Source organism: Schistocerca gregaria, chromosome 3 (genome assembly GCF_023897955.1).
Source record: "Schistocerca gregaria isolate iqSchGreg1 chromosome 3, iqSchGreg1.2, whole genome shotgun sequence".
Lineage (NCBI taxonomy): Eukaryota > Metazoa > Arthropoda > Insecta > Orthoptera > Acrididae > Schistocerca > Schistocerca gregaria.
In genome coordinates, this window is record NC_064922.1 from 616,426,076 (window position 1) to 616,450,175 (window position 24,100).

Below are 24,100 nucleotides of genomic sequence, written 5' to 3' on the forward strand. Positions count from 1 at the left end.
TGGTATCAGAATCTAGGAAGAGCTGTTGATTGAGCTTGTTGAGTTGAGCGGGGCCAGATGAAGTGGATTTGGGATTAAGTGTTGAGATTATTGAAGAAAAAGCAAAGATTGTCCTTGCCAGGAACACAGATCTTGAAAATGTCACCAATGACTCTGAGCCCAACAAGAGGTTTTTAGTGTTGACTGGACAGGTAGGATTTCTCCAAACGGCTCGTAATTAAGTTTGGCTTCGATGATGCTATGTGAATACTCATGTAGTGTTCTACCATCCATCCTATCTGATGTCCAACCATATTCTACTGATCACTCACATGAATGTCCATTGCCAAACTGCACAAACTAACAAACTGCAATTTGACTATCATGCTAAGCATCACAACATTAATGAGTTCCAACAGCAGCTTCACTAAGCGAGCCATTTGGATACTCCCTTCCAGCAACTTTCTCTGAACTACACAGGCGGGACTTTTCTTTCAACATATCCTGTGGTCCCACAATCTCCCTTGCCTAAACCTCTGTTAACCTGTTTCCTACTGCCTCATTTGAGCTATTCCCTTTTCTCTTCTGTCCACAGTGCTCCTTCCTGCAAGATCGTGTGCTGCCTTCTCACAAAATTCTAACTCGCACCCCTCTCCAATCCCCCCCCCCCTTCTCGTGTGAGTTCAACCCCCCTTCTCTCTCCCACCTGTCTCCCCCATCTCCCTCTATCTCCTCCTGGTCTTCCCCTTGAGTCCTTCTCTCTATTTCTCTTGTATGGTCTACCCTCTGAAATACTTTCATCTTGCTGTGCAGCTGCCAAGTCATCAGTTGAAAGACATGCCTCACTCTATCCAACTACTCCTTCCTTGCCTCATGCAGCCATCCATATCGTCACACCTCCATCAGCCCAACCAACAACTTTCAATAATCAGTCGGTCTCACCATAGCCATCGGCATGGAAGTTTGGGTGTATGTGATTGTGTGTGTGAATGTGCATACTTTTACTAGAGAAAGAGCAAGAATTCAAAAGCTAGTGTGAATATTTTCTGTGCTCCACATGTCAGTATGCTGTGAGAGTGGTTGCCTTTCACTTACATTATGCATTATTATGGCCAGGAATTTTATTAATCTGCCAACACACACACACACACACACACACACACACACACACACACACACACACACACACACACACACACACCTTCTACTGACCACCTTACTGAATCCCTGTCATATTCTATAGAAGTTCCACCTGAGTTAGCCCCTCCTCCACCCTTAACCATCATACACAAGAGATTTAAAAAAATAAATGTGGCTAGTGTATAGGGCACATAGGTCACATACACCTCCAAAAGGTTAGTAAAAGCGGTTAACTAAACTACCATACCATATCATTGATATCTGTGGAATCTCAAAACATTCTGCACTCAAATATAATGAGGCACTTTGGACATAATGACCTCAACATTCCAACCACAATGGATTTCTGAAACCAGTTGTGCAAAACCCAGCAAACTCACATTATTCTCACACAACATCCTGAAAACTTTGGGCCAATGCAATCACTTGAACTCAGTATTTCTTGCCATTTGTATTTTATATTAGCAACTTGTTCCAGCTTCGCACAGGTAGCACTGTGTACCTACAGCTGGGTGCCACTGCTTCCTCATGAGTCCGTCTATCTACCAGTGAAAACAACATCAAAATCCCTAAAGTAGTTCCTTAAATTGGCCTGAACATACAGACAGGAACTGTGGTGGGGGCTTCGATTTATATGTGTATATTACTGTGTGTGCATACATGTGCCAAAGTGACAGTGCATATCATACTGTCTATTGTGTACCAACCTCTAGATCAGCTCCAGCTAGCACAGCAGCTCGCAAGTCACAGTTTTGTAGATTGGCATTTTTTAAGGTGGCCACTCTCAGGTTTACACCAGCCATATTACTACCCTCTAGGATGGCTCCTTTTAGATTGACTCCTGGAAAGATTGAAAAAAAAAATGAAGAAAACAAAATATATCAATTACCTCAAGGCATTTTTACCAAGTAATTTACAATCTTCATAAAGCAGAAAGATGGTGTGTCACTAATTGTCAATGTTATGTTGCTGTGATTAAAGGAAACTGGAATTTATATTCATAGGCAATATGTGAACATGACTTGCCCTCCATGTTGGCTCTGCTTCCAGCAGGGTCCTCAAAATTACATCCACGAAGACTTGCTCCCTCCAAATGGGCACACAGCATTTTGACACCAAGCAACTGAGCACCATCTAACTGAGCATGGCTGAGGTCTGCCCTCTCCATGCTACACCAGCTCAAATTTGCACCCAGCATCCGACAGCCATGGAGGCATGCATACTATGGATGTAAAAACATTAAAATTACACTGATTACAAACATTTCTTTAAATAAACTATAGGAATGATTAACGTCTTCAGAAACACTTTTCCTTTCCCAGACAAAGTACTTTAACTACGAAGCCATCGATCACACTTCGCAAATTTAGAAAGTCACATGCCAACAATGTTTGGCATTGTGCTATTATAGACTTTCCCCAACTCTCATTTACAACTTTTAAGTTTCTATTGATCTTATAGCTACATGCTATTCTGAAAATATATATTCTAACAACATCCAAATCAATTAACTCATTTCTTAAAATCCTGTGAAGATATAATATTACAGCACAAAAATGTTCAGGATTATTTTATTATGACAATTACTATGTAAACATCTCTGTTCATTATGTAAGTCCATATTCTCACTCAGTTTCATACACTGCTGCCATTGATCAACTGAAAGCATTAGATGTCCTTTTCCTAGCTCTTTTTCAATTGTCTCGTTAACAAAATTGCTCAATTTGGGAACTGGTATATATGAATTTCATGCTTTCCTGTAGTTTCTTCCATAAAAAGTTAATTCCAACAGCAGCAAGGCAAAATCAGTAATTTCAGCGCCCAACTGAACACATACTAATCTAGATTCATCATGCAAAGTCTCAACTGGTGATAAACTCTGTTACAAAGATAACATCAGCTCAAGTTTGCACACAAAAAATACACCTGAAAAGTACCACTTCTAATGATAGTGGATGATTCTCACTTAATAGCTTGTATGGACCTACACTAACATGCCCAAAAGGCAACAATGCTGTAGTCACAAAACATAAGCAGCACTTACATCACATCCCTGCAGAATTAGGGTGCAGTAATAATCTACACAGCAGAATCCAAAACTTACTCTCATTTGTTTTCTTTCTCTGTCATTTACCCTTCCTGTATGTGCATTACTCACACAGTGCTGTGTAATTTAAAGTTCTGCTGCCTCGACAACCAAACACGCTAAAGTCACTTACGTGTGATGAATGAAAATGTCAATAGTTCGAAGTGCCATTTACACAAATTACATTTTCAGTGCTAACGTGTTCTTGGTGCTCTGTTTCATGTCTGTTGACTTGTTCCATATGTCAGATCACAGAGAACATTTTTAAAATATTCATTGCCAGAATGCAAATGCTCTTTGTGCCCAGTAGAACTTCTCTCTGGAGTTATAAGAGTTATATGTTAAGGTCTCCTACGTTTAGTTTTGGGGTAATCAGAAAGCATGTAAACTTTTGTTTGTATCAACAAAACATCTTTGAAATGGAAACAGAAAATTTGAGCAGCACAAACAATAAAGAAGTTGGAGAAGTTAACTGAGACAACAAACTGAGTCTGGAAAATATTATAAAAGCCAGTTCTTCCTCAACAGCATAGGGAGTTCTGCTGTAAATTTTTCAGCATCTGATCTGAAGAATGGAATTGTACAAGTTGGTTGGTTGGTTTAAAAGAGGGGAGAGGGATCAAACTGCTAGGTCATCGGTCCCTCATCCCAATTAAAATAATTCCACAAGGGTGGAAGTAAAATAATTGAGACATACAAAACACAGCTGGAAGAAAGGAGAAACCATAACAATGACAGAAAGGCAACAAACACTAAAATGAACAAAATTGGACAAGAAAACCACAGAGAGATACAAGAAACATGTAGAAGAGATCAAAACAATAGAGCAGATTACCATGGTTGGCTGACCACAAGAATAAAAAAGGAGAAGCCAGTAACTCTGCAACACATTCAAACCTCCACCCTAAAAGCACCAAGGTGGAGGACACAGGACATGTGCTGAAACTTAGATCAAATGATACAACCCACCCTCACGAATAAAATGTAAAACTAAAGCTGTTGTTGAGGCATTGTTGCCCAACACCGAAGATAGTGTGCTCGGAAAGTTAAAAGTCCACCACAGAGCAGCTAAAAGTGGGCAGTCCAGCAAGAGGTGGACAATCGTCATTTCAGAGCCACAGCAACACCGAGCTGGGTCCTTGCAATGCAAGAAGTAACCATGCGTCAGCCGCGTATGGCCAATCTGGAGCTGACAGAGGACAACTGATTCCCTGGAATAGGACAGCATGGAAGACTTCCACACATTTGTAGTCTCCTTAATGGCAAGCAGTTTGTTGTGTGTACTGTTATGCCATTCATTCTCGCAAAGACTAAAAACCCTGCGGTGTAAGACAGAACGCAGATTAGTTTCGGAGGTGACCATCTCCAGAAGCGGTTTCAATGTAGCCTGTTTTGCCAACCTGTCGGCAAGTTCATTGCCTGGGAATCCAAAGTGTCCTGGGGTCCACACAAACACCACTGAATGACGGGACCGATCCAGGAGATACATATGAACTCCTGGATGGATGCTACCTACGGATGGCGAGGGTAGCACTGGTCGATAGCTTGTAGGCAGCTCAAGGAGCAAGTCAACAGGAGAAATGACTCACTAGGGCATGAGGGGATGTGCTCGAGCACGAGATACGGCCACCAGCTCTGCAGCGAAAACACTGCAGCCATCTGGCAATGAGTGCTGTTCAATATGTCCTCCATGAAGACACGCAAAGCCTATGTGACCATCAGCCATTGAGCTATTTGTGTAAACCACTTCATGGCCCCAGTACATATCGAGAATCGAGAGGAAGTGATAGCGGAGAGCCGAAGGGTTAACGGAGTCCTTAGGGCCATGCGACAGGTCCAGAAGAATTTGCAGCCTAGGTGTACACCAAGGAGATGTATGTGAATGGGCCTCGAGGAGAGGTGGTAACGCGAAGGACTAGTTCAGACAGAAGGGACCAGATGCAAAACGCAATTGTAAGCCCTGACCTGGGCCGCAAGAGAAAACTCCGTGGTTGGGAAAAGGAGACGGTAATTTGGATGCGCAGAAGAACCACGAATGTGTGTAACGTAACTGGCAAGCAGTTGTGCCCACCTAACTTTCAATGGAGGGACTCCGGCCTCCACCAGGACAATAGACACCACTCTTCCTAAAAGCTCCTGTCATTAGGCTAACGCCACAGTGGTGCACTGGTTTGAGTAAATACAACGCTGAGGGCACCACGAAACCATAAACCAGACTCCCATCGTCAAGGCGGGATTGAACAAGGACTCAGTAGAGCTGCAGCAGCGTAGAGCGATCTGCACTCCAATTGGTGTTGCTCAGGCAGCAGAGGCCATTGATATGCTGCTAGCACATCCACTTAAGCTGACAAAGGTGAGGTAGCCAAGTCAATTGGGCGTCGAAAACCAGTCCTAAGAATCGATATGTCTCCAGTACAGTGAGTGGATCATCATTAAGATGAAGTTTTGGTTCTGAGTGAATCATGTGAAAAAAAAAAGCATGAGACAACTTTGTGGCTGAAAACTGGAAGCCGTGGGCTAGAGCCCATGACTGCGCTTCGTGAATGGCTCCCTGGAGGTGCCACTCAGCAACACCAGTACTGGAGGAGCAGTGCAAAATGCAGAAGTCATCCACATACAGAAAAAGAGAGACCGACGGCCCTACAGCTGTTGCTAGACCATTAATAGCCACTAAAAATAGAGCAACTCAATACAGAGCCCTGCGGAATGCCATTCACCTGAATACAGGTGGAACTATGGGATGCACCGACTTGGACACGGAAATTTTGGATAAAAATCAGGAGCAGGTCCCGGAGACCCCACTCACTCATTGTGGCACGGATATGGTGTAGCCCAGTCTTGCCGTATGCTTTAAGTATGTCAAAAAAGATGGCAACCTGATGTTGGCATACGGAAAAAGCTGTTTGGATGGCAGACTCGAGGGACACAAGATTATCAGTGGTAGAGCAACCCTGGCGGAAGCTGCCCTGACATGGAGCCAGTAGGCCACGTAACTGCATGACCCAACCCAACCACCGACATACCATACATTCAAACAGCTTACAAAGGAAGTTGCTGAGGCTGATGGGCTGGTAGCTATCCACACAAAGTGGGTTTTGACCAGGTTTGAGCACCAGAATTATGGTGGTCTCCTGCCACTGTGATGGAAAGAAGCCATCGCACCGGATCCGGTTGAAGATGACGAAGATGTCACTTGTAGTCAGACGAGAGATATTTAATCATCTGACTGTGGATCTGATCCGGCCCAGGAGCTGTGTCGGGGCAATGTGCAAATGGGGCATTACAGGGTTCATTGTGGAGTGTAGTGAACGAGAGGACTTTCCTTTCCTTCCCCCGTTTGCGGGTGCAAAAGGCTCGGGGTAGTTCTCCAACACAGAGGTTAAAGCACTGTGCTTAGCTAAGTGCTTGGCAATCACATTTGCATCAGTAGATAATGCATCATCGATGTTAACGCCTGGGATACCTGTTGGGGTCTAGTACTCAAAAAGACGTCTGATCTTCGTCCAGACTTGGGAAGGTGATGTACGGCACCCAATGGTCAACACATACCTCTTCCAACACTCCTGTTTCCGTCGTGTTAGAAGCTGGCGGACGCGGGCAAAGAGCCGCTTAAAGGCTATTAGGTACTTTAGGGAGGGATGCCGATGCTGTTTAATTGCCTCAGTGACTTCCAGTGACCACCAAGGGACTGTCTTTCGCCAGGGGCACCCTAAAGAATGAGGGATCACATTTTCCACCGCAGAAATGATCGTTGTAGTGATCTGCTCAACTACACCAACAATAGCACCATGTGGGGGAGAATCAGCGATGACAGCAGAGGTGAAGCCTTCCCAGTCTGACTTGTTTAAAGCCCATCTTGGTAGGTGCCTGTGGGCATGACACTGGGGGAGTGACAGGAAGATGGGGAAGTGGTCACTAGCACAAAGGTCGTCAAGTGATCTCCAGTGGATAGATGGGAGAAGGCCAGGATTGCAAACAGAGAGATCAATGGCTGAATATGGGCTGTGTGCCACAACGAAATGTGTGGCGGCACCTTTATTTGAGAGGTCGAGTTGTCATAGCAAATTTTCGACCTCCCTACCTGGGCCAGTAAGCATGGCACCACCCTACAAGAGGTTATGCACGTTGAAATCTCCCTAAAGTAGGAAAGGTTTAGGGAGCTGATCAATCAGTGCAGCCAATACATTAAGAGGTACAGCACCATTTGGAGGAAGATATACATTGCACACAGTTACTTCCTGTGCTGTCTTGTGACTCGCTCTGAAGATGGCCGGATGATACACGGCTGAAATATCAGTAGAGGAAATTTTATTTGCGCGGCTGCTTGCCTGAAATTTAATGGATTAGTTATTTCCTGCATCGTCCTTATCCTGACAGCCACAGCTTCAAGAGGGGTTTGAAGGGGCACAGGTTCACTACATACTGAGCTCAGACATAGATGCAAACACCACCTGCCACTATTACATTCACGACAGTTCCTGTAATATCCCTTATAGCCACTGAGGGCAGAGGTCCACATTGTCAGGAAGCAGGTTTCCTGGAGGGCAATGCAGAAAGCAGGTGTACAGATTACCAGTTGCCATAGCTTAGCCAAGTGGTGGAAAAATACCACCACAATTCCAATAGAGGATTAGGTGAGTGTGAGACTGGGAAGGCATCAAACATTCAATGAGGCAGTCTACATTCAGGGTCACCTACTGCCACCAGATGAGTACCTGTGCAATTGACATCCATTGTGTCTGAGGGCCCAACGAGATCTACGTCCTCAGTGGACTCCAGGATTTCCACCTCATACTCAGACACAGAGCTTGTAGTTAGCGGTGGTGTGCGTGCCACAGCAGTGCCTTGGTTCTTGGGGGTCTTTTTCTTTTTATGTTTCTCTAGCTGCTTCTTACGTTTGTCCAGCTAGGGCGGCTTCACTGATTCAGTCTCAGGGACTGAGGAGGACCGTGAAGCCCTACAACCAGCTACCTGTGGTTGCTTCGGCCACTGTCAGGTGTCAGCTTTGCTACTGGTAGGACCCCGAGAAGGGAGTGACCCAAAGGATCCCTTCCTGGTGAGAGGAGCCGAAGAAGACTTATGCTTCTCCAGCTAAGAAGTTGGGCCTGATGTCCCGAACGGTTGGGGAGGGGGGAGTTGCTCCTAAAGAGAGCCAACTGTACACAGCGGAATGGAAGATGGTAGAGCCACTGTGGTCGCGGTGGTGTAGGTTGAAGTCATATGCACAGGATATAGCCTCTCATATTTTCTCTTAGCTTCACTGTAAGTCAGTTGGTCCAGGGTTTTATATTTCGTTATCTTTCACAGCAGTGCCTTGGTTCTTGGGGGTCTTTTTCTTTTTATGTTTCTCTAGCTGCTTCTTACGTTTGTCCAGCTAGGGCGGCTTCACTGATTCAGTCTCAGGGACTGAGGAGGACCGTGAAGCCCTACAACCAGCTACCTGTGGTTGCTTCGGCCACTGTCAGGTGTCAGCTTTGCTACTGGTAGGACCCCGAGAAGGGAGTGACCCAAAGGATCCCTTCCTGGTGAGAGGAGCCGAAGAAGACTTATGCTTCTCCAGCTAAGAAGTTGGGCCTGATGTCCCGAAGAGTTGGGGAGGGGGGAGTTGCTCCTGAAGAGAGCCAACTGTACACAGCGGAATGGAAGATGGTAGAGCCACTGTGGTTGCAGTGGTGTAGGTTGAAGTCATATGCACAGGATATAGCCTCTCATATTTTCTCTTAGCTTCACTGTAAGTCAGTTGGTCCAGGGTTTTATATTTCGTTATCTTTCTTTCTTCCTTTCTTTCTTTCTGGAGAATCCTGCAGTCTGGCGAGCAAGGCGAATGGTGCTCTCCACAGTTGACACAGATAGGAGGTGGGGCTAATGGAGTATTGGGATGTGAATGATATCCACAATCCCAACAGGTGATGCCGGAAGTACAGCAGGAAGACATATGGCTGAACTTCCAGCACTTGAAGCACCGCATCAGGGAAGGCATATGGCTTTATATCGCAGCAGTAGACCATCACCTTGACTTTCTCAGGTAATGTGTCACCCTCGAAGGCCAAGATGAAGGCACCGGTGGCAACCTGATTATCCCTCAGATCAGACTGCAAAAGAAGGTCCCTGTGAATATGATACCCTGGATCATATTTAAGCTCTTATGGGGCATGATGGAAACAGAAACATCCCCAGCTTGTCACAACAAGTAGTGCCCGTGGCTGGGCAGAGGCTGCTGTTTAGATCAACACTGACTCTGACCACATTTTGGACATGCCCTCCACCTCCCCAAACTTGTCCTCTGAATGTTCCACAAAAAAAACTGAGGTTTCATTGACAAGAAAGATTCCCCATCAACTCTTGTACATACAAGGTACCGAGGTGAAGAGCTTCGTTGCCACCCTTACCCTGGCGTTACTCCCATGGTGTGGCCAGGGGGAGAATGATTTGGGGTTGTATTTCTTAGCATTGAAGTTAGACCTTGACTGCTTAAAGACTGCTGGTGTTTGACAACCAGCAAGAGATGACGTATTACGTTTCATGGCGTGTCATGCGCCCTGATGCCACCCACTCCGACCAGGGGCCCTCCCCATGGGCGCCATCCTGCTGCAGCAAAGGCCACCTGGCAGGATGACCACTGCCTGGAGTCCCGATGCCCCAGGGTGACAGTCATCTCCTTGGCATATGTGGGGAGTTAACGGTGCAAGTGTCAGCAGAGCGATCTGTATGTGGTTATGGGGTACAACCAACAGGGTACATGGCGGACCCACCACAACAGACTGGCTACCGTGCAGGTGCAAACAAGCTAAGAAGTCCATTATCATTGCCAGTGTGAAAGCGATACTGCACCGAGGAAGGAGGAAAAGGCACCCAGGAGGGTGACCCCGCCCAACAGCTGGAGTAAGCGAAAGTGCAGATCCACATCAACAAAGGGTGCGAGAGGTCTCAGCGCATGATGGACACTATGCACCATGTAAGGCACCATTCCCTAATTCCCTCGCTCTTCAGGAAAATTTTGAAAAATGGAGGTCAAACCCTACAGGGGATCATTAAATTAAGCCTCAAACGTGTGAGACTCCTTTTAGTCGCCTCTTACGTCAAGCGGGAATACCTCGGGCCTATTCTAACCCCCAGTACCCAAAGGGGACAACTGTATAAGAAACATAAGCAAATACTGAATATTTTTTCCTTGAATTAAATTTTATTGTTCACTAGTAAAAATTTGTGTCTCAGTATTAATAACACTTTAAATGAAAGTTCTCTTATTGGCATTAGAACCCATCACTTCTCTGGTGAGGCACATAGAATGTTTTTAATAAATTCTTTTCTAGGTAGTCTTATTAAGTGTTATGAAATGACCAGTATAATTCCGTCATATCAGAAGGCTTTCTCAATTTTTTTTTGGAAACAAGTAAGTTATGTACAGACTCACTGTTATCTTTATTCTCATGACACGTGTGAGATTTAGGATTAAAGGAGACCACTCACTGAAATGCAGATCTGTTTTGGTCATCAATAGGTACACAAGAAAGAGGCTTTCAGAGTTATCCATTAACAAGCTAGAGTAAAATGTGTGCGCAGTCATGCTCCTGCCCCAACGTGATGCCTGCTAGACCAACAATTCCATCGATATTTTGCAGGAAGTGGACTGATTGTGGTGGGAGTAGTGTCAGATGGGGTGGATAGAGAGAGGGGGAGGCAGGGAGAGCGAACAGGGCGTGGGTGGCTCGGAGGGAGGGGAGGTGGTTGGTTTGCCTTCTACAAATGCAGGAGGGAGCAATGGCAGGTATACAGGTTGATAAAATTGTAGCAGCCAGTGGGAGGTGGCACATGCTGAAGGCTATGAAAATTGGAAGGGGGTGACAGAACAAAGGAAGAGAAAATTGTTGGATGGAGGATGCAGAACAGTGGGTTACCTGTGACTGAGGCAAGGACGATTATGGGAGCCAAGTGCGCGTTGTTTTGGCAGTGGTCACGCCATCCTGGTGGACAGCTGATTGGTAACCCATGTCAACCAAAATAAATGCTGTGCAGTGTTTGCAGCAGAGTTGGTATATGACATAGCTGCTTACTCAGATGGCCTGGCCTCTGTTGGGGTAGGATAAACCTGTGACACGACTGGACTAGGAGGTCCTGGGTTGGTGGATTGGGGAGTCTTGCACCTTGGTCTGCCACAGGGATCATATCCCTGTGGCAAGGGGTTGGGAGTGGTATACGGATCATACCTCCGTGGCTGCCCAATCCACATACCCAGCAGCTCCTTCTCCAGTCCTGTCACACACTTATCCTGCCCCATCAGAGACCAAGCCACCTGCTGCAAGCATTGCAAAGCCTTTTTTGTTGGTATGACAACCAACCAGCTGTCCAGCAGATTGAATTGCCACCATCAAACTGTTGTTGATAACAATGTTGACCACCTGGTGGCACAATATGCAGCTGACCACAACATGCTCAATTTCAAAGTCTGCTTTACAACCCAAGCCTTCTAGATCCTTCCCCCACCAGCAGCTTTTCTAAACTATCCAGGTGGGAGTTACTCTTGCAATACAGAGATGTGAATATTATTAGACTCAAGGGTTTTTTTGAACACATTTGCAGTTTATAAGCATTTATTCATCAAATGAGAATATTATAGTACTTTGTGTGCATGCCTTTATTATTAATCAGAAATTCAACATGTCTTGGCATCGTTTCTATGAAACCTAAGCATGAATCTTCAGCATTAAGCCATATTTGGATCAGTTTCTCGGTGAGTAGCAACCTTGTTGTAATGCTGATCTTCCTCAACTTCTGCCTAACAATTGCCCACAAATTCTCTACAGGATTCATGTCTGGATTATTTCCAGGCCATGGCAAAGTTTTTATATTGCTTTCAGCTAAGCACTGTGCTACTGACTTAGCTTTATGGAAAGTGCACCACTGTGCGTGAACACAGTCACTGTTGGAAAACCATTCCTTCATCTGAGGTAAAAGCCTTTTTTTCCAGGACTTTCCTATATCAAGTTTGATTCACAGCGCCTTCCACAATGTAACGGCAGCCAGTACCCTTTATAGACATGACACAAAACACCATACCAAACAGAGCATATTTTATGGTTCGCACTAAATGTTCTTCGGACACACTTTTTTCTTCACATATGGACAACACAGACTCATGCGAAAAGCAAATCTGAAAGGAAGCGGGGCAGGACAGTTTAATCATAAAAAGTCCATGATTTCCGATGTTATATGCCAACTCGAAAAGAAAATAAAGAAGAAAATTTCTCCATGTCTCTTTTTCTATATTTGGTTGATAAATATTCATTTTTCAAATTAAATTTTCACATACAGATTCTCATTTGGTTTAAATAAAGTTTATTTACCTTGCTCCAGTCCTCTCCAAACTGATTTCTAACTTCACAAGCCCTTTTAAGTCTCTTTGCACTTATTGCAGGGGTAAGTTTCACTTTCTTGCGTCAATGATGGGCTGCACTAATAAGCTTTCTGTGGACGGTGCAGGTACAATCAACAACCTCAAAGTTCTCCAGAGCCTTCTTCAACTACTGACTGGTAGCTCTTTCTGTTGTTTTTTGTCATCTGGACAAGATTGTGTCGAGTTCTAGGGGATGGTTTGTTCTTGCGTCCACTGTTATCTCAATGTGCAGGACTGACAGTAGGGCCATCTTTTGCTGCCTGGCAAATGCGGCTTACCTATTTTTGTGAAATGTGTAACCTGTTTGCTATACCTCACTATGAATATTGTCCTCCTTTGAATAACAGTTTTATAGAAGCAAGGTTTGTTGGCAATGGATCACTTTTCTGACCCACAATCAACATATATCTGACACCTAAAATAATTACTGATAATAATGAAAGCATTTATATTTTATGACTACAGTGTAAGTAGAGATACTCAAAAAAATAAGTGTTTGATGTTACATTAAACATAAAATGCACCTTAGGTATGTTCCAGCTGAATCAAACTGTCTCCAGAATGGCTGCAGCCATGCAATCTCTGCCTCGACAATAACAACTGACTGCTTAGGGAGTGCTGCCAACATTGCAATTGGCACTGTACTCCCAATAGCAAAGGTAAATGTTGCCGTATAGAGGTAACTGAGTGATATCACATGGCTGAATAATTCCAGAGCAAGAGAAACTAGAAAATATCAAACTTTTCATCTAAATTTTCACACCTTTGTACATTCCTTGCTTCCATAATCACCCTGGCCTCATTCTCAGGTAACCCACTGCCCTGCATCCTCCACCCAACAGTTTCTTCTCCCTCTGTCCCCGCAATTCATGTTTTCTTTGGCTTGTGCCACTTCCCACTGGCTGCTACAATCATGGTAGCCCATATACCTGCCAACCCTCCCTCCCACATTTGTAGCAGGCAAAACAGTGGCCTCCCTCTGAGTGACCCACCCCCTGCGCTCTCTCTCTCTCGCTCTCGCTCTCTCTCTCTCTCTCTCTCTCTCTCTCTCTCTCCCACCCATCTGACACTATTGTGTGTGTGTGTGTGTGTGTGTGTGTGTGTGTGTGTGTGTGTGTTTTACTCTAGCTCATCACTGAAAGCTAGCTTTTCAGTGGTCGCCTTTAATCCCATAGTATATTTTCGTTCTACAAGAACACTCCTAAAACATTTAAGTGTGAGACTGGGCATTTAGAATGTCTGACATTTTACGGATTCATATGTAATGTGTCCAATATGTACTGGGGGAGGGGGAGACCTTCTGTTCATAAAATCTATCTGAATTCATTAATCTTGGATTTATATGTCAAAGTGCAACCTCTTAGATTGAATCAAATCACTTATCACTCCTTTCGAGTGGCAAAATTATGAACATATTACTCTTGTTTGCATAGGACATTCTATCTCTGGAAAGTGGGTCACAGCAGCATACAAAGCAACGTACGTCATCCTCCTCCCATGAATTATGTGAACTGTCTCATGACATTATAGGATGTCAAGCATAAACTGTCTTGCATTTAGGGATCAAAGGCAACCAGAAGCTGAAGGGTATGTTGCCCTGAAATACACAAAATGTAATAATGCATAGAAACTAAGTTCCACATCATCTTTATACTCAACTACGAAAAAGGCTGTACAAAAATCACTGTGTCCGCGCAAAGGCAAAGAGCATCAATGCATCATCTCAAATATGCACATGTAGATACATCTAGTAAAGTACATCTCTCAAATCCCCCTCATTCCAAATCAATGGCAGCAGCTATTACAGTTACTTTAGTTTCTAAATAATGTAGAGATCTGGAGAAAACTGCATTCAAACTTTGTGTGTCACTATGCAGAAGTGCAATTCCTTACTCACTAAAGCAAAACCCTACAGAGAAATGAACAAAGGAAAAATGTTCTTAAGCAAATACCGGGTTATCAAAAAGTCAATATAAATTTGCAAACTGAATAAATCACGGAATAATGTAGATATAGAGGTACAAATTGACACACATGCTTGGAATGACATGAGGTTTTATTAGAACCAAAAACATACAAAAGTTCAAAACATGTCCGACAGATGGCGCTTCATCTGATCAGAATAGCAATAATTAGCATAACAAAGTAAGACAAAGCAAAGATGATTTTCTTTACAGGAAATGCTCAATATGTCCACCATGATTCCTCAACAATAGCTGTAGTCGAGGAATAATGTTGTGAACAGCACTGTAAAGCATGTCCAGAGTTATGGTGAGGCATTGGCGTCAGATGTTGTCTTTCAGCACCCCTAGAGATGTCGGTCGATCATGATACACTTGCGACTTCAGGTAACCTCAAAGCCAATAATCGCACAGACTGAGGTCTGGGGACCTGGGAGGCCAAGCATGATGAAAGAGGTGGCTGAGCACACAATCACCACCAAATGACGTGCGCAAGAGACCTTTCACGTGTCTAGCAACACTTTTCTTTTGTTCTAATAAAATCGTGGTTTATTAAGTTTTCAAATTTATACTGACTTTTTGATCACACGGTAGGTAACAACTGTTTCTACCCGACTGGCAATGCAACCATGAATGTTTATTTCTGTCAAAAAACGAAACAGTGATTCACTAGTTTCCAAATTAGTGCGGGTTCCACAAATAATGATAAGGAGACAACTTATCATTAAATGGCTCCCTCACTGTAGTGGGATACAACGTGTGCAGGATGACTGGAGGTCTGAGAGACTTGCTTAGTTGTCTGCAAAGAGTCATTTTAAAGAATGACATATTATGGAAAGGGTAGTTTCTACTCACCATATAGTGAGGATGTCGAGTCAGACAGGTACAACAAAAAGACTGACACACACGCAACACACACAATCAAATGCTACTCATACACACATGGCCACAGTCTCTTGCTACTAAGGTCAAAAGCTTACTTGTTTGACAGTCTTTTTTGTTGTGCCTATTTGTGACTTAGCATCTCCACTATATGATGAGTGGCAACTATCCCTTTCATAATATTGTCATTATTCCATCCTAGATTTCCCACTGTTTCACTTTAAAGAATGGCTGATCTATCAACACCAAATTATAGCCTCCACAAAAAACCATGACCATGAAGAGAGGTGAGACTAGCAATTGGTCAATTGTCATTTACACCACTAAAATGTTTCACATACTGACCAATAACACACTGTCTTTTTTAAACATGACACTTCTGAACAATGCATAGATGTATAAAACAAATTATTGTATCTACACCAATAAACTCTCCATACCTTGAAATTGATGTAGCGTAAATCTAAGCGGGATAAGTCTGCACCAGCTAAATTAACCCCCTGGAAACGCAGTTCAGCGGTGAATGGTGTGACAATGATGGCATTAACAACATCACGCCGAGTAAGAGGAGCATTATCTCTAGAACGTTGACCAGCTTGTATTAATGATTCCAACTGAGGAATCAATGATTCAATGCCAAAGAAGCGTGCCTCCTCCAATATTCCTGAACATAATCAGAAACACACATAAATGAGGCATACAAACAAATTACTTCATTGTGATATAAAATATTTTCTATTTACTACATTAGATTGATACAAATTAACTTGTCAGATGATGAAGTACATACACCACCAAAAAACACCATGTGAACTAGCAGAAGAAAAATAAACAAAAAAATCAAAGAATAACTACAGGACAGGATAAATACCTTCTGGATTCACATTATTATCAAAAATTAGTTGTCCATTTCGCAGATAGTTGAGAAGTGGTTCAAAGTATGTTGGACTTCTATCAATAAGATAAGCACCATTTTTGTCAACATTGCTAGGAGTCATTAAAAATCCATTGTCCCCTTCTGCAAACATTCTGCAATAAATCAGGTAACAAAACATCAAAAAGGCTCTTAATATCTCAACTGACTTGCAATATTAAAGATTACAGAGTACAAAATATACGTAATATTCGTATCTACAACATGCTTTTGATCGCAACTTTATTTCACTGGCAAATAGTACAAAATCTCCAACATAAAAATCTAATGCAACATAACAGGCAAACCTTATTGATGTTCTGGGTGACCATGCCAGTAGCTACATTACCGCCTGCATAGCTCTCAACTTCAAGGCACGCAAACCCTCCCACCCCGCACTGAAGGTGCCTACGATAAAGTGGTGCCCCTGGGAGGGACTGCGCAATCTGGAGGCCTCAAAAAGCATGGGATCAGTTTCGTTCTTACACAACACTAGACATTAAAAATAGACTGAATCAACTGAAGACTCAGTTTCCTGTAATTTCAGGTGGGATAACTAGTTTACTTGAATCAATTGCCTTTATATATCAACAGACCACTTATGGGATTTATGAAGAAAGAGTTGAAAAAGACTAATGCAATCTACATATTTTGAAACAACACTGTCAGGAAATAGAAGATACCTAGCATTTCTCAAGTTGCAAGTTATTCAAAGCTTCATGGGGCTCTATAAAAATTGAAACAGGTGATTAAATCATTTAAGTGCAAAATCAGTAATGCACTGGTCGGCACCAAGGATAGTTTATTGTATGGGGATTCAGGTTCTGACACAGTGGCTTCAAATGTTTCCTCCTCCTACTCTGAGGATGCAAATTAAAATTTGAGCTCTCTTTCCTGTATAGTCTACGTATTTGATGTATGAATACACATATGTTATAACTGTTTTGTACTAGATGTATTAAATGAGAAATTGTTTTCCTATAAACAAGTCTTAAAAAGTGGAGTGCCTCTTTTATACCAGTGCACCTTAACACCGCCAAATATGGTTAAGTGGAAGACGCTCCCATCAGAAAGTACTACTGAGCTCACGATGTGGCTGTGTTCTCTGAGCAGCATTAACAGTCTGGCAAACACTGCCCTCTCTTGATAGTGATTGCTGGTAGTTGCAAGCAAGAACATGCAAATGTAAAAACCTTTGGAGAGTGTGCTGTTCAGGTCAGCTCATATTTGCATTAACAATAAGTACTGAAGTACAACATGAATCAATTTTGTTTGCATATATGGAATGGTCCATAGTAATACTCCTACCCATATTCAGACGACAGCAAATTGGTGTTTCCTTTATTCTGGTTTCATATAGTTTCCCATGGTAGTTCAATTATTGCTTGGAGCCAATCTTGTATTTTGAAAATGGATGACATTAAGTGAAGACCTACAAAGAATTCACGGCTCTACAATGTCTGTCTGACACACAAAATGGGTTATATTTTGAAGAATTGGATGAAGATCCCACTGTAACTTTAAATGATATGGAATCTGCAAATAATGGTAGTGAGCCTGATACTGTAGTGATAGTGACGATAATGAACTTGATGCTGATATATCCAGCACAACAAGCTTCTGGAAACATCTAAAGAGACAGAGAAATCAAATCATTTGGAAAAATACAAAGTGCTCCATTTATATATAAAGTGACATTTTTAGATCCCAAGAAAATAGTGCGCTGCCACAATCAATACTACAGCTGACTACACCACATCATCAGACTTCTAAGTATTTTATTACTGATAAATTAACGGTAAAAATTTTAGATGAATTTAACCTTTGCAGCACACACTAAAACCCAAACAAAACACTTAATTTCAATGTTACTGGAATTATTATATTCATGTTGAGCTTGTAAAACAGAATGTCTCAGAGATACTTTTAAAGTCTGATGACAACTTTGCATTTCAAAGACAATATGAAGCTATCATACCCTGAGAGTCGAGATCATGACAAACTGTGCAAGTGTTATAATTGATCACATGAATAAAAAATGTCCTTTGGTGGCAATGATTGAGAAGCTGTCACTTACCAAAGCAAGGCACCACATGACCTGTATATGAAAGAAACTGAAAAAATGGGGGTACTTTTGATTCTGTACGGAGAAATGTTTGCACACAAAACTGAAATATACAGCAATCAAGAAAATAATTCAAAATTCACATTAAATAATGAAACAGATATTGGAGCATCTGGAAACATTATGATTGGCGTCTTAAGGCAAACTGCATGGGACCAGACCTACAAGATCTACTTTGACAGATACTGTACCTCTGCAGATCTACGTGTCAATAGCACCACTACTCTATCGTAACTGCTGTTTATTTGGTGTTTAAAACTATGTTTTATACTAAATAAATGTTTATTAATGATGCAAATTTCACACAGTTTTGCATAAGTGCAAAGCATAAAAACTTTACCCAGAATTAAGAATGTACTTTTTTTTTCCTTCAACATTTTTCCTGACTCCTTGAACATGTATGTTCTACAATGTTTTGTACAGCATATCTCCATTTATCACGTATTTTGCGCACATCTATATTTTTAGCCCATTGATGATCCCTGGATGAAATAAATAATAAGGGCAGTCTGGTCTAATATATAATGAGTCATCAGTAAATTCCTGCAAGTGTGACATACATTAAGGAGACAGCATCTTGCATGTTTCAGCTGTATATCTCAGTCACGTGTTTTATCAAAAATGTGTCATTTATTGTGCATAGTAGCTTACACTGTATTGTTTACTAGATTTACACAGCTCTATTGGGGCTGAGGGAAAAAAATGTTTTGTTCTGTGTATGTACTTTTTTTATATGATGTTGCAGCAACAAAATGCAGTTAAGTGCAACTCAAGATCTATGTTAAGCTGGAGAGTGACAGTTTCATTGCTAGTTGTTGAAGCCAATGAATGTGCCATGGCACTTTATTTTGTACTACATTCTGTTTTCCCACTGTGGTCAGATGTTTTCAATCTCTTAATATGCGTGAGGACATTAACAACAAGAACATTCTCAGTCCACAATCCACCATTGCTATGGAGGACCTGATGGTTTGTCATACATCATTGTTTTGAAATGATTAAAACTGCGACATCTGTATCAAAATGATTAACAATCCCGACTAGTTTCATGACACTGTAGTCACATCTTCAAGTAACAAACTAAGGACGTAATAAGGATGCAAAATTGTAATTAGACTGTAAAGCAGGAATTACCAAATTAGTATACTGTTGATTAGCAAGTGAGGTATCTGGACCTTTCAATACATGACGTGCAAAAAACTTCCATAAGAGTAAATAACATAAGTCTCATACATTCCTGCACAATAACGCAGTCATGAAGCATGCAACAGTCATAAAAAAGATAATTAATGGAACATGAGAGAAAGCTAACTCTAAAAACAAAAATTGCTGAGTAAGAAACAGCATCATACAACATGGCAAAGAAACTTAAGCCTAAATGAGCTCACTGAACTTATTGAACCCCGACAAACAGTGACAACTGAAAAATACGATACTTGAATAAAGTTTACTTAAAGAATTAATTCTATAAAACTTACATTGAAATAGTATTAGCTTCCCTTATATTTCAAGTAATTATTGTTGGCAGTAAATTCCACTATATTTTTCATGTATGTTGGGGCACTTCTCTCATCTTTTCCAATGACAATCTAAAGATGCCACTTTTTAACTTGTGTCACTTTTCTTGCTGGGATGTTATACGTAGTATAGAGTGGTCAATACAACTAGTACAAACGAGACTGAATCAGCATGATCCATCTTAAGAATAATCCACAGCAGCACATACACAGAAACTGGGGAATCAACATGGCAGACCAGAAATTTAATTTAGATTATGGAAAATTTAAGGACATTATGTGCTGAAAGGTGCACATCCCTCAACATTTTAATAAGTTGGCACTGTAGTTTCTGTTTTAAGATATAATTACAATTTGGTATCTTTAGGTCAACAGTTTGTTACCTGATGATCTCACCATTTCATGAACGTAGTCATGATTAATAAATCCCTGTAACACAGATGATGTGCTTTCATCATTTGAAATTCACTGTCACGGTTCAGTTGTCACTCATACTAAGTAACTTATATCTCATATTATTAATATTTTTATTTGTTAGTGACAACAACTGTTTCTTATTTCATAAAACTTTTGTATCACCTACTTCAATAACTGTACAAATGCATCATCACATCACCCCGTTACTCTTACAAGCAGTTTTTGTTATTCATGCTTCAGTCATTTCATTAATTTATTATCAAAATTATTAATATGGCATAAAATTGTTCTTTTTCTATATACCTTCTTAATAGCCACTACTATACTATCAAACTTTTCCTGCACCTGTCCAATTCCTAGTCACATATCTTTACTTTGAAAATCAATATTTTATAACAAAACACAGTTTCTCCAATGCTTCACTTCATTATGTAGTCCTGGGAAACCACAAGAGCAGATAGGAATGTTCCACAACAGCTACAGATTTCAAGTTTTTACTGAAAAGAATAACGAGCACATGCCCCAAAAACACTACCCATTTCTCCTAAAATATCCTGGTTGTAGAGCACCAACAGAACAATTCTTTAATTACATCTAAGAAAACAACAAAAAATTCCTGAATACAAGCATCTGAGTACTCATATAAAACACTGGAAACTCGGTGTAAGAGTATCAACAATTTAGGAAAAGATAGCTTGGCCCTTACTGTAAAGAAGACACACTACGTTGTAGATAGGCACACAAAACTTTCGGCCACAGCCTTCATAAGACAAACACAACAGTCATACATACAAGCAAGCACACGACTGCCACCTCCAGCAGCTTGAGCCCGAATGCCCTCCTGTGTCCAACTTAAAGTGTCTTCTTTACAGTAGGTGGTCAATGAAAGTGTCCGATTCCACAGGTCTGCTTTGAGCTGTAATGTAATGGTGTTTTGGTGTGTGACATCAGTACAGTGCAGAATTTTGAGTTGCTCATGTTTGCAGATGTAGTATTTGATCATGCCCTCTGATGGTGGATGTGGACGTGCTGAGTTTAATATGTGGTATTGGCTTCATTTGAGTTTTGTTTGTCATTGTGCTAACATGGTTTCAAGTTTGGTAGTTTGTACAGTAACATGGGTTGTGGAAGGGTTTTGTTGTTTAAGTGTCTGGTGTTTTTGTCAGGTCCAATTAGTTTTGTTTTTGTTGAGCACAAATAGTCTAATTTTTTTTATTGCTTTTTGTTAGGTACGTACATAACAGTGAAATTCACAAGAATTCTGAGATGAGTGACGATATGATGTCTTACATACAGTATCTGCAAATGTATTTTGAATATGTTGTGCATCATGTTTGTGGTGACAGCACGAGGTTGGGTTTGGTGAACAACCTAGGTGGTGGTATTGATGGAGGCTTTTGTTGGTAAGAAATTTTTGTTTTGGTTTTATCCTATAGTAACTGCGATATTTTGTGTGTTGTACATTTATGGTATGTCAGTTGTGTTTTGATTGATGTAGTAAATATGAGATACTTGGATTTTGAGTTCTACTTTTCTGAGTTGTAGGTACTAGTCTTTTGGCAGCGATAGCTGCGGTTGAGCTACACAGGTCATGGGAAATTTCTGATTCCTGTGGTTTTGTTGGTGTAGCAGAATGTTGTAACTTACTTTCTTTTTTATATTATATGTTTTGCAATGATATGGTGTTTTTTTATTATTGTATATTCAGCTTGTCCCTGCCCTAACCTCCAACTTTCTGTGGTTGTCCTGTTAGTTTCATTTTATTTTTGGAGTGAGAAGTTATTGTGTCATTTTTTTTTTCTCCCCCCCCCCCCCCATGTCTGTTCGCATGTGTGGGAAGGGACAGTGTCGACATTTTGTATACACTGGAAGTAGTCATTTCTGCCATGTAGGTTATGTCATTGTTCAAAGCAGACATGTGGAATTTGACACTTCTGTAATGTCATGGTAAGTATCAACTCACATATTTCCTCAGTAATTCTGTGTGTTTAGAGTACTTACACTACCCCTGTTCATGGAAAACCTTACTCACATGCTTACTCTGTTTTTTTTAACTGCATGAAATTATAATTTTGAAGAAATTACAAAAAAATGGCCACCTGCATGTGTTTACTATAAGATAATAAATTTGTTGCTCTGATATAGGGGGCATGTTTCAATACATAACCAATTTCAATATGTCGCCTAATGACCATTATTGTACACATCTTAAGAGATTCTTACCTTGCTAGCATGCTCATGGGTTCCTTTGTTACCAATGTGCTCCTTGACGTGGTGAAGTATTTTCCGCCTACATTTAATGTCACCCACTCTGTGTTTGATTTGCTGCATGACGGCGTTTCAGTTCCAGAACTAACAGGTACGACCTGACTTGTTGCTGAAGTAGTGGCTGGTTTCACAGGAATAAAACCTTCCTCCTCAGAAACGTATAATATATCATCGTCTCTATAACAGGATAACATTATCCAGAAAAAAGATTAATCAGCGTGTAGAGGTTTTCAAGTTTAAGCTAGTTGGCTTAATCGTGCAAACTAGTCCAAATAAACGTCACCCACGCTCCTTACACAGATATTTAAATAACATACACCTATAATGATTGTTAAGTTAGTGACATTTGTTTATTTTTCTGTGGGGACAAGACAGGAAAATTCTCTGCGCGTTATTCAGACACTTACCTAATAAGCTTAAGATCATCAATTTCGCCACCCTGAGATGTGAACAATCGTTTAGCTGTAAATCCAAATTTCTGACTCGCTGCTGTCAGCAGTTCGTCCAGCGAATGTGTCACTAAAAATACCTTAAATAGAAAAAATATTTTAAAACATTTTACGTAAGACAAATATATACACAAATATAACAATATTAATATGCTGACCTTTCCGTCTACATCTGTTCCGTTTTTGAACAATATTACTCTCTTCATGCTTTTCTATCGACAAATTTTTGTAACTGTACTTGTCAAATTTCTCGGCATAAATGCTTGCAAAGATCATACATCTCGCGACTACAGAGAGATCCGCCAGAACCTAGTCACGATAGTCTGTCATACGCAAATTGTTGTCGTTAGACATCTGGGACGAAACTAGCGCTCCAAGCGGCGAGAAAGCGGATAATCACATGTGTCGTAAGGACAGTGTTTGTCACAGTCTAACATAACAGTCGCGACACTCACTGCTGTAAAAGTTGTTACCGTTTGACAGATGGAGTGACACTAGCGCTTCAAGCGGCGAGTAAGGTGAACATCAGACGCGTTGTAAGCATAATGTTTGTTTTGCATCCATTTCCTACGTAATTTACGAAATATTGAAGTTATTTTATTGCCTCCAAGGGTTTGTGTAGTATCAAAAGGCATATATGTTTCTAAAAATGATTCTAAAACAAGCGCAAGTATTGACAAAAACCAGGAATTGCGTGGCAAGCTACAACACGTTCGTGAAGAAACACTTGTGACGTTGGATAGAATTGCAGCTTACCTCGTTGATATCAAAAGAATATAAACACACAGATACGCACGAAAGAAGCACAGGCATGTACCTCTACATGCAAAAGCGATCGACAGCTCATTTATCGTTCTGTAGGCCTACTGTGTTTGTCATTGTCGCCTGTTGCCAGAAGTACGACCTTCATCTTTATATTATTCTAAGTGGGACATGCAATTACCAAATAGTGGGTGAAATAGGTTGAAA

The 24,100-nt window shown here is 41.3% G+C and overlaps 1 protein-coding gene across 1 annotated transcript in view; it reads right to left on the reverse strand.

The window, feature by feature from the left end:
* LOC126354317 (BTB/POZ domain-containing protein KCTD9-like) overlaps window positions 1-23,857 on the reverse strand; it is a 41,464-nt gene extending 17,607 nt beyond the window's left edge. The window contains exons 1-7 of the mRNA XM_050003873.1: window positions 23,290-23,857; window positions 23,090-23,211; window positions 22,638-22,859; window positions 16,314-16,471; window positions 15,883-16,106; window positions 2,146-2,341; window positions 1,827-1,960 (exon numbers count right to left, since the gene is read on the reverse strand). Of these exons, the coding sequence (XP_049859830.1) occupies window positions 1,827-1,960; window positions 2,146-2,341; window positions 15,883-16,106; window positions 16,314-16,471; window positions 22,638-22,859; window positions 23,090-23,211; window positions 23,290-23,337 (1,104 nt within the window). The 5' untranslated portion in view covers window positions 23,338-23,857. The remainder of the gene's footprint in view (window positions 1-1,826; window positions 1,961-2,145; window positions 2,342-15,882; window positions 16,107-16,313; window positions 16,472-22,637; window positions 22,860-23,089; window positions 23,212-23,289) is intronic.
* Between the last annotated feature and the right edge of the window lie 243 nt (window positions 23,858-24,100).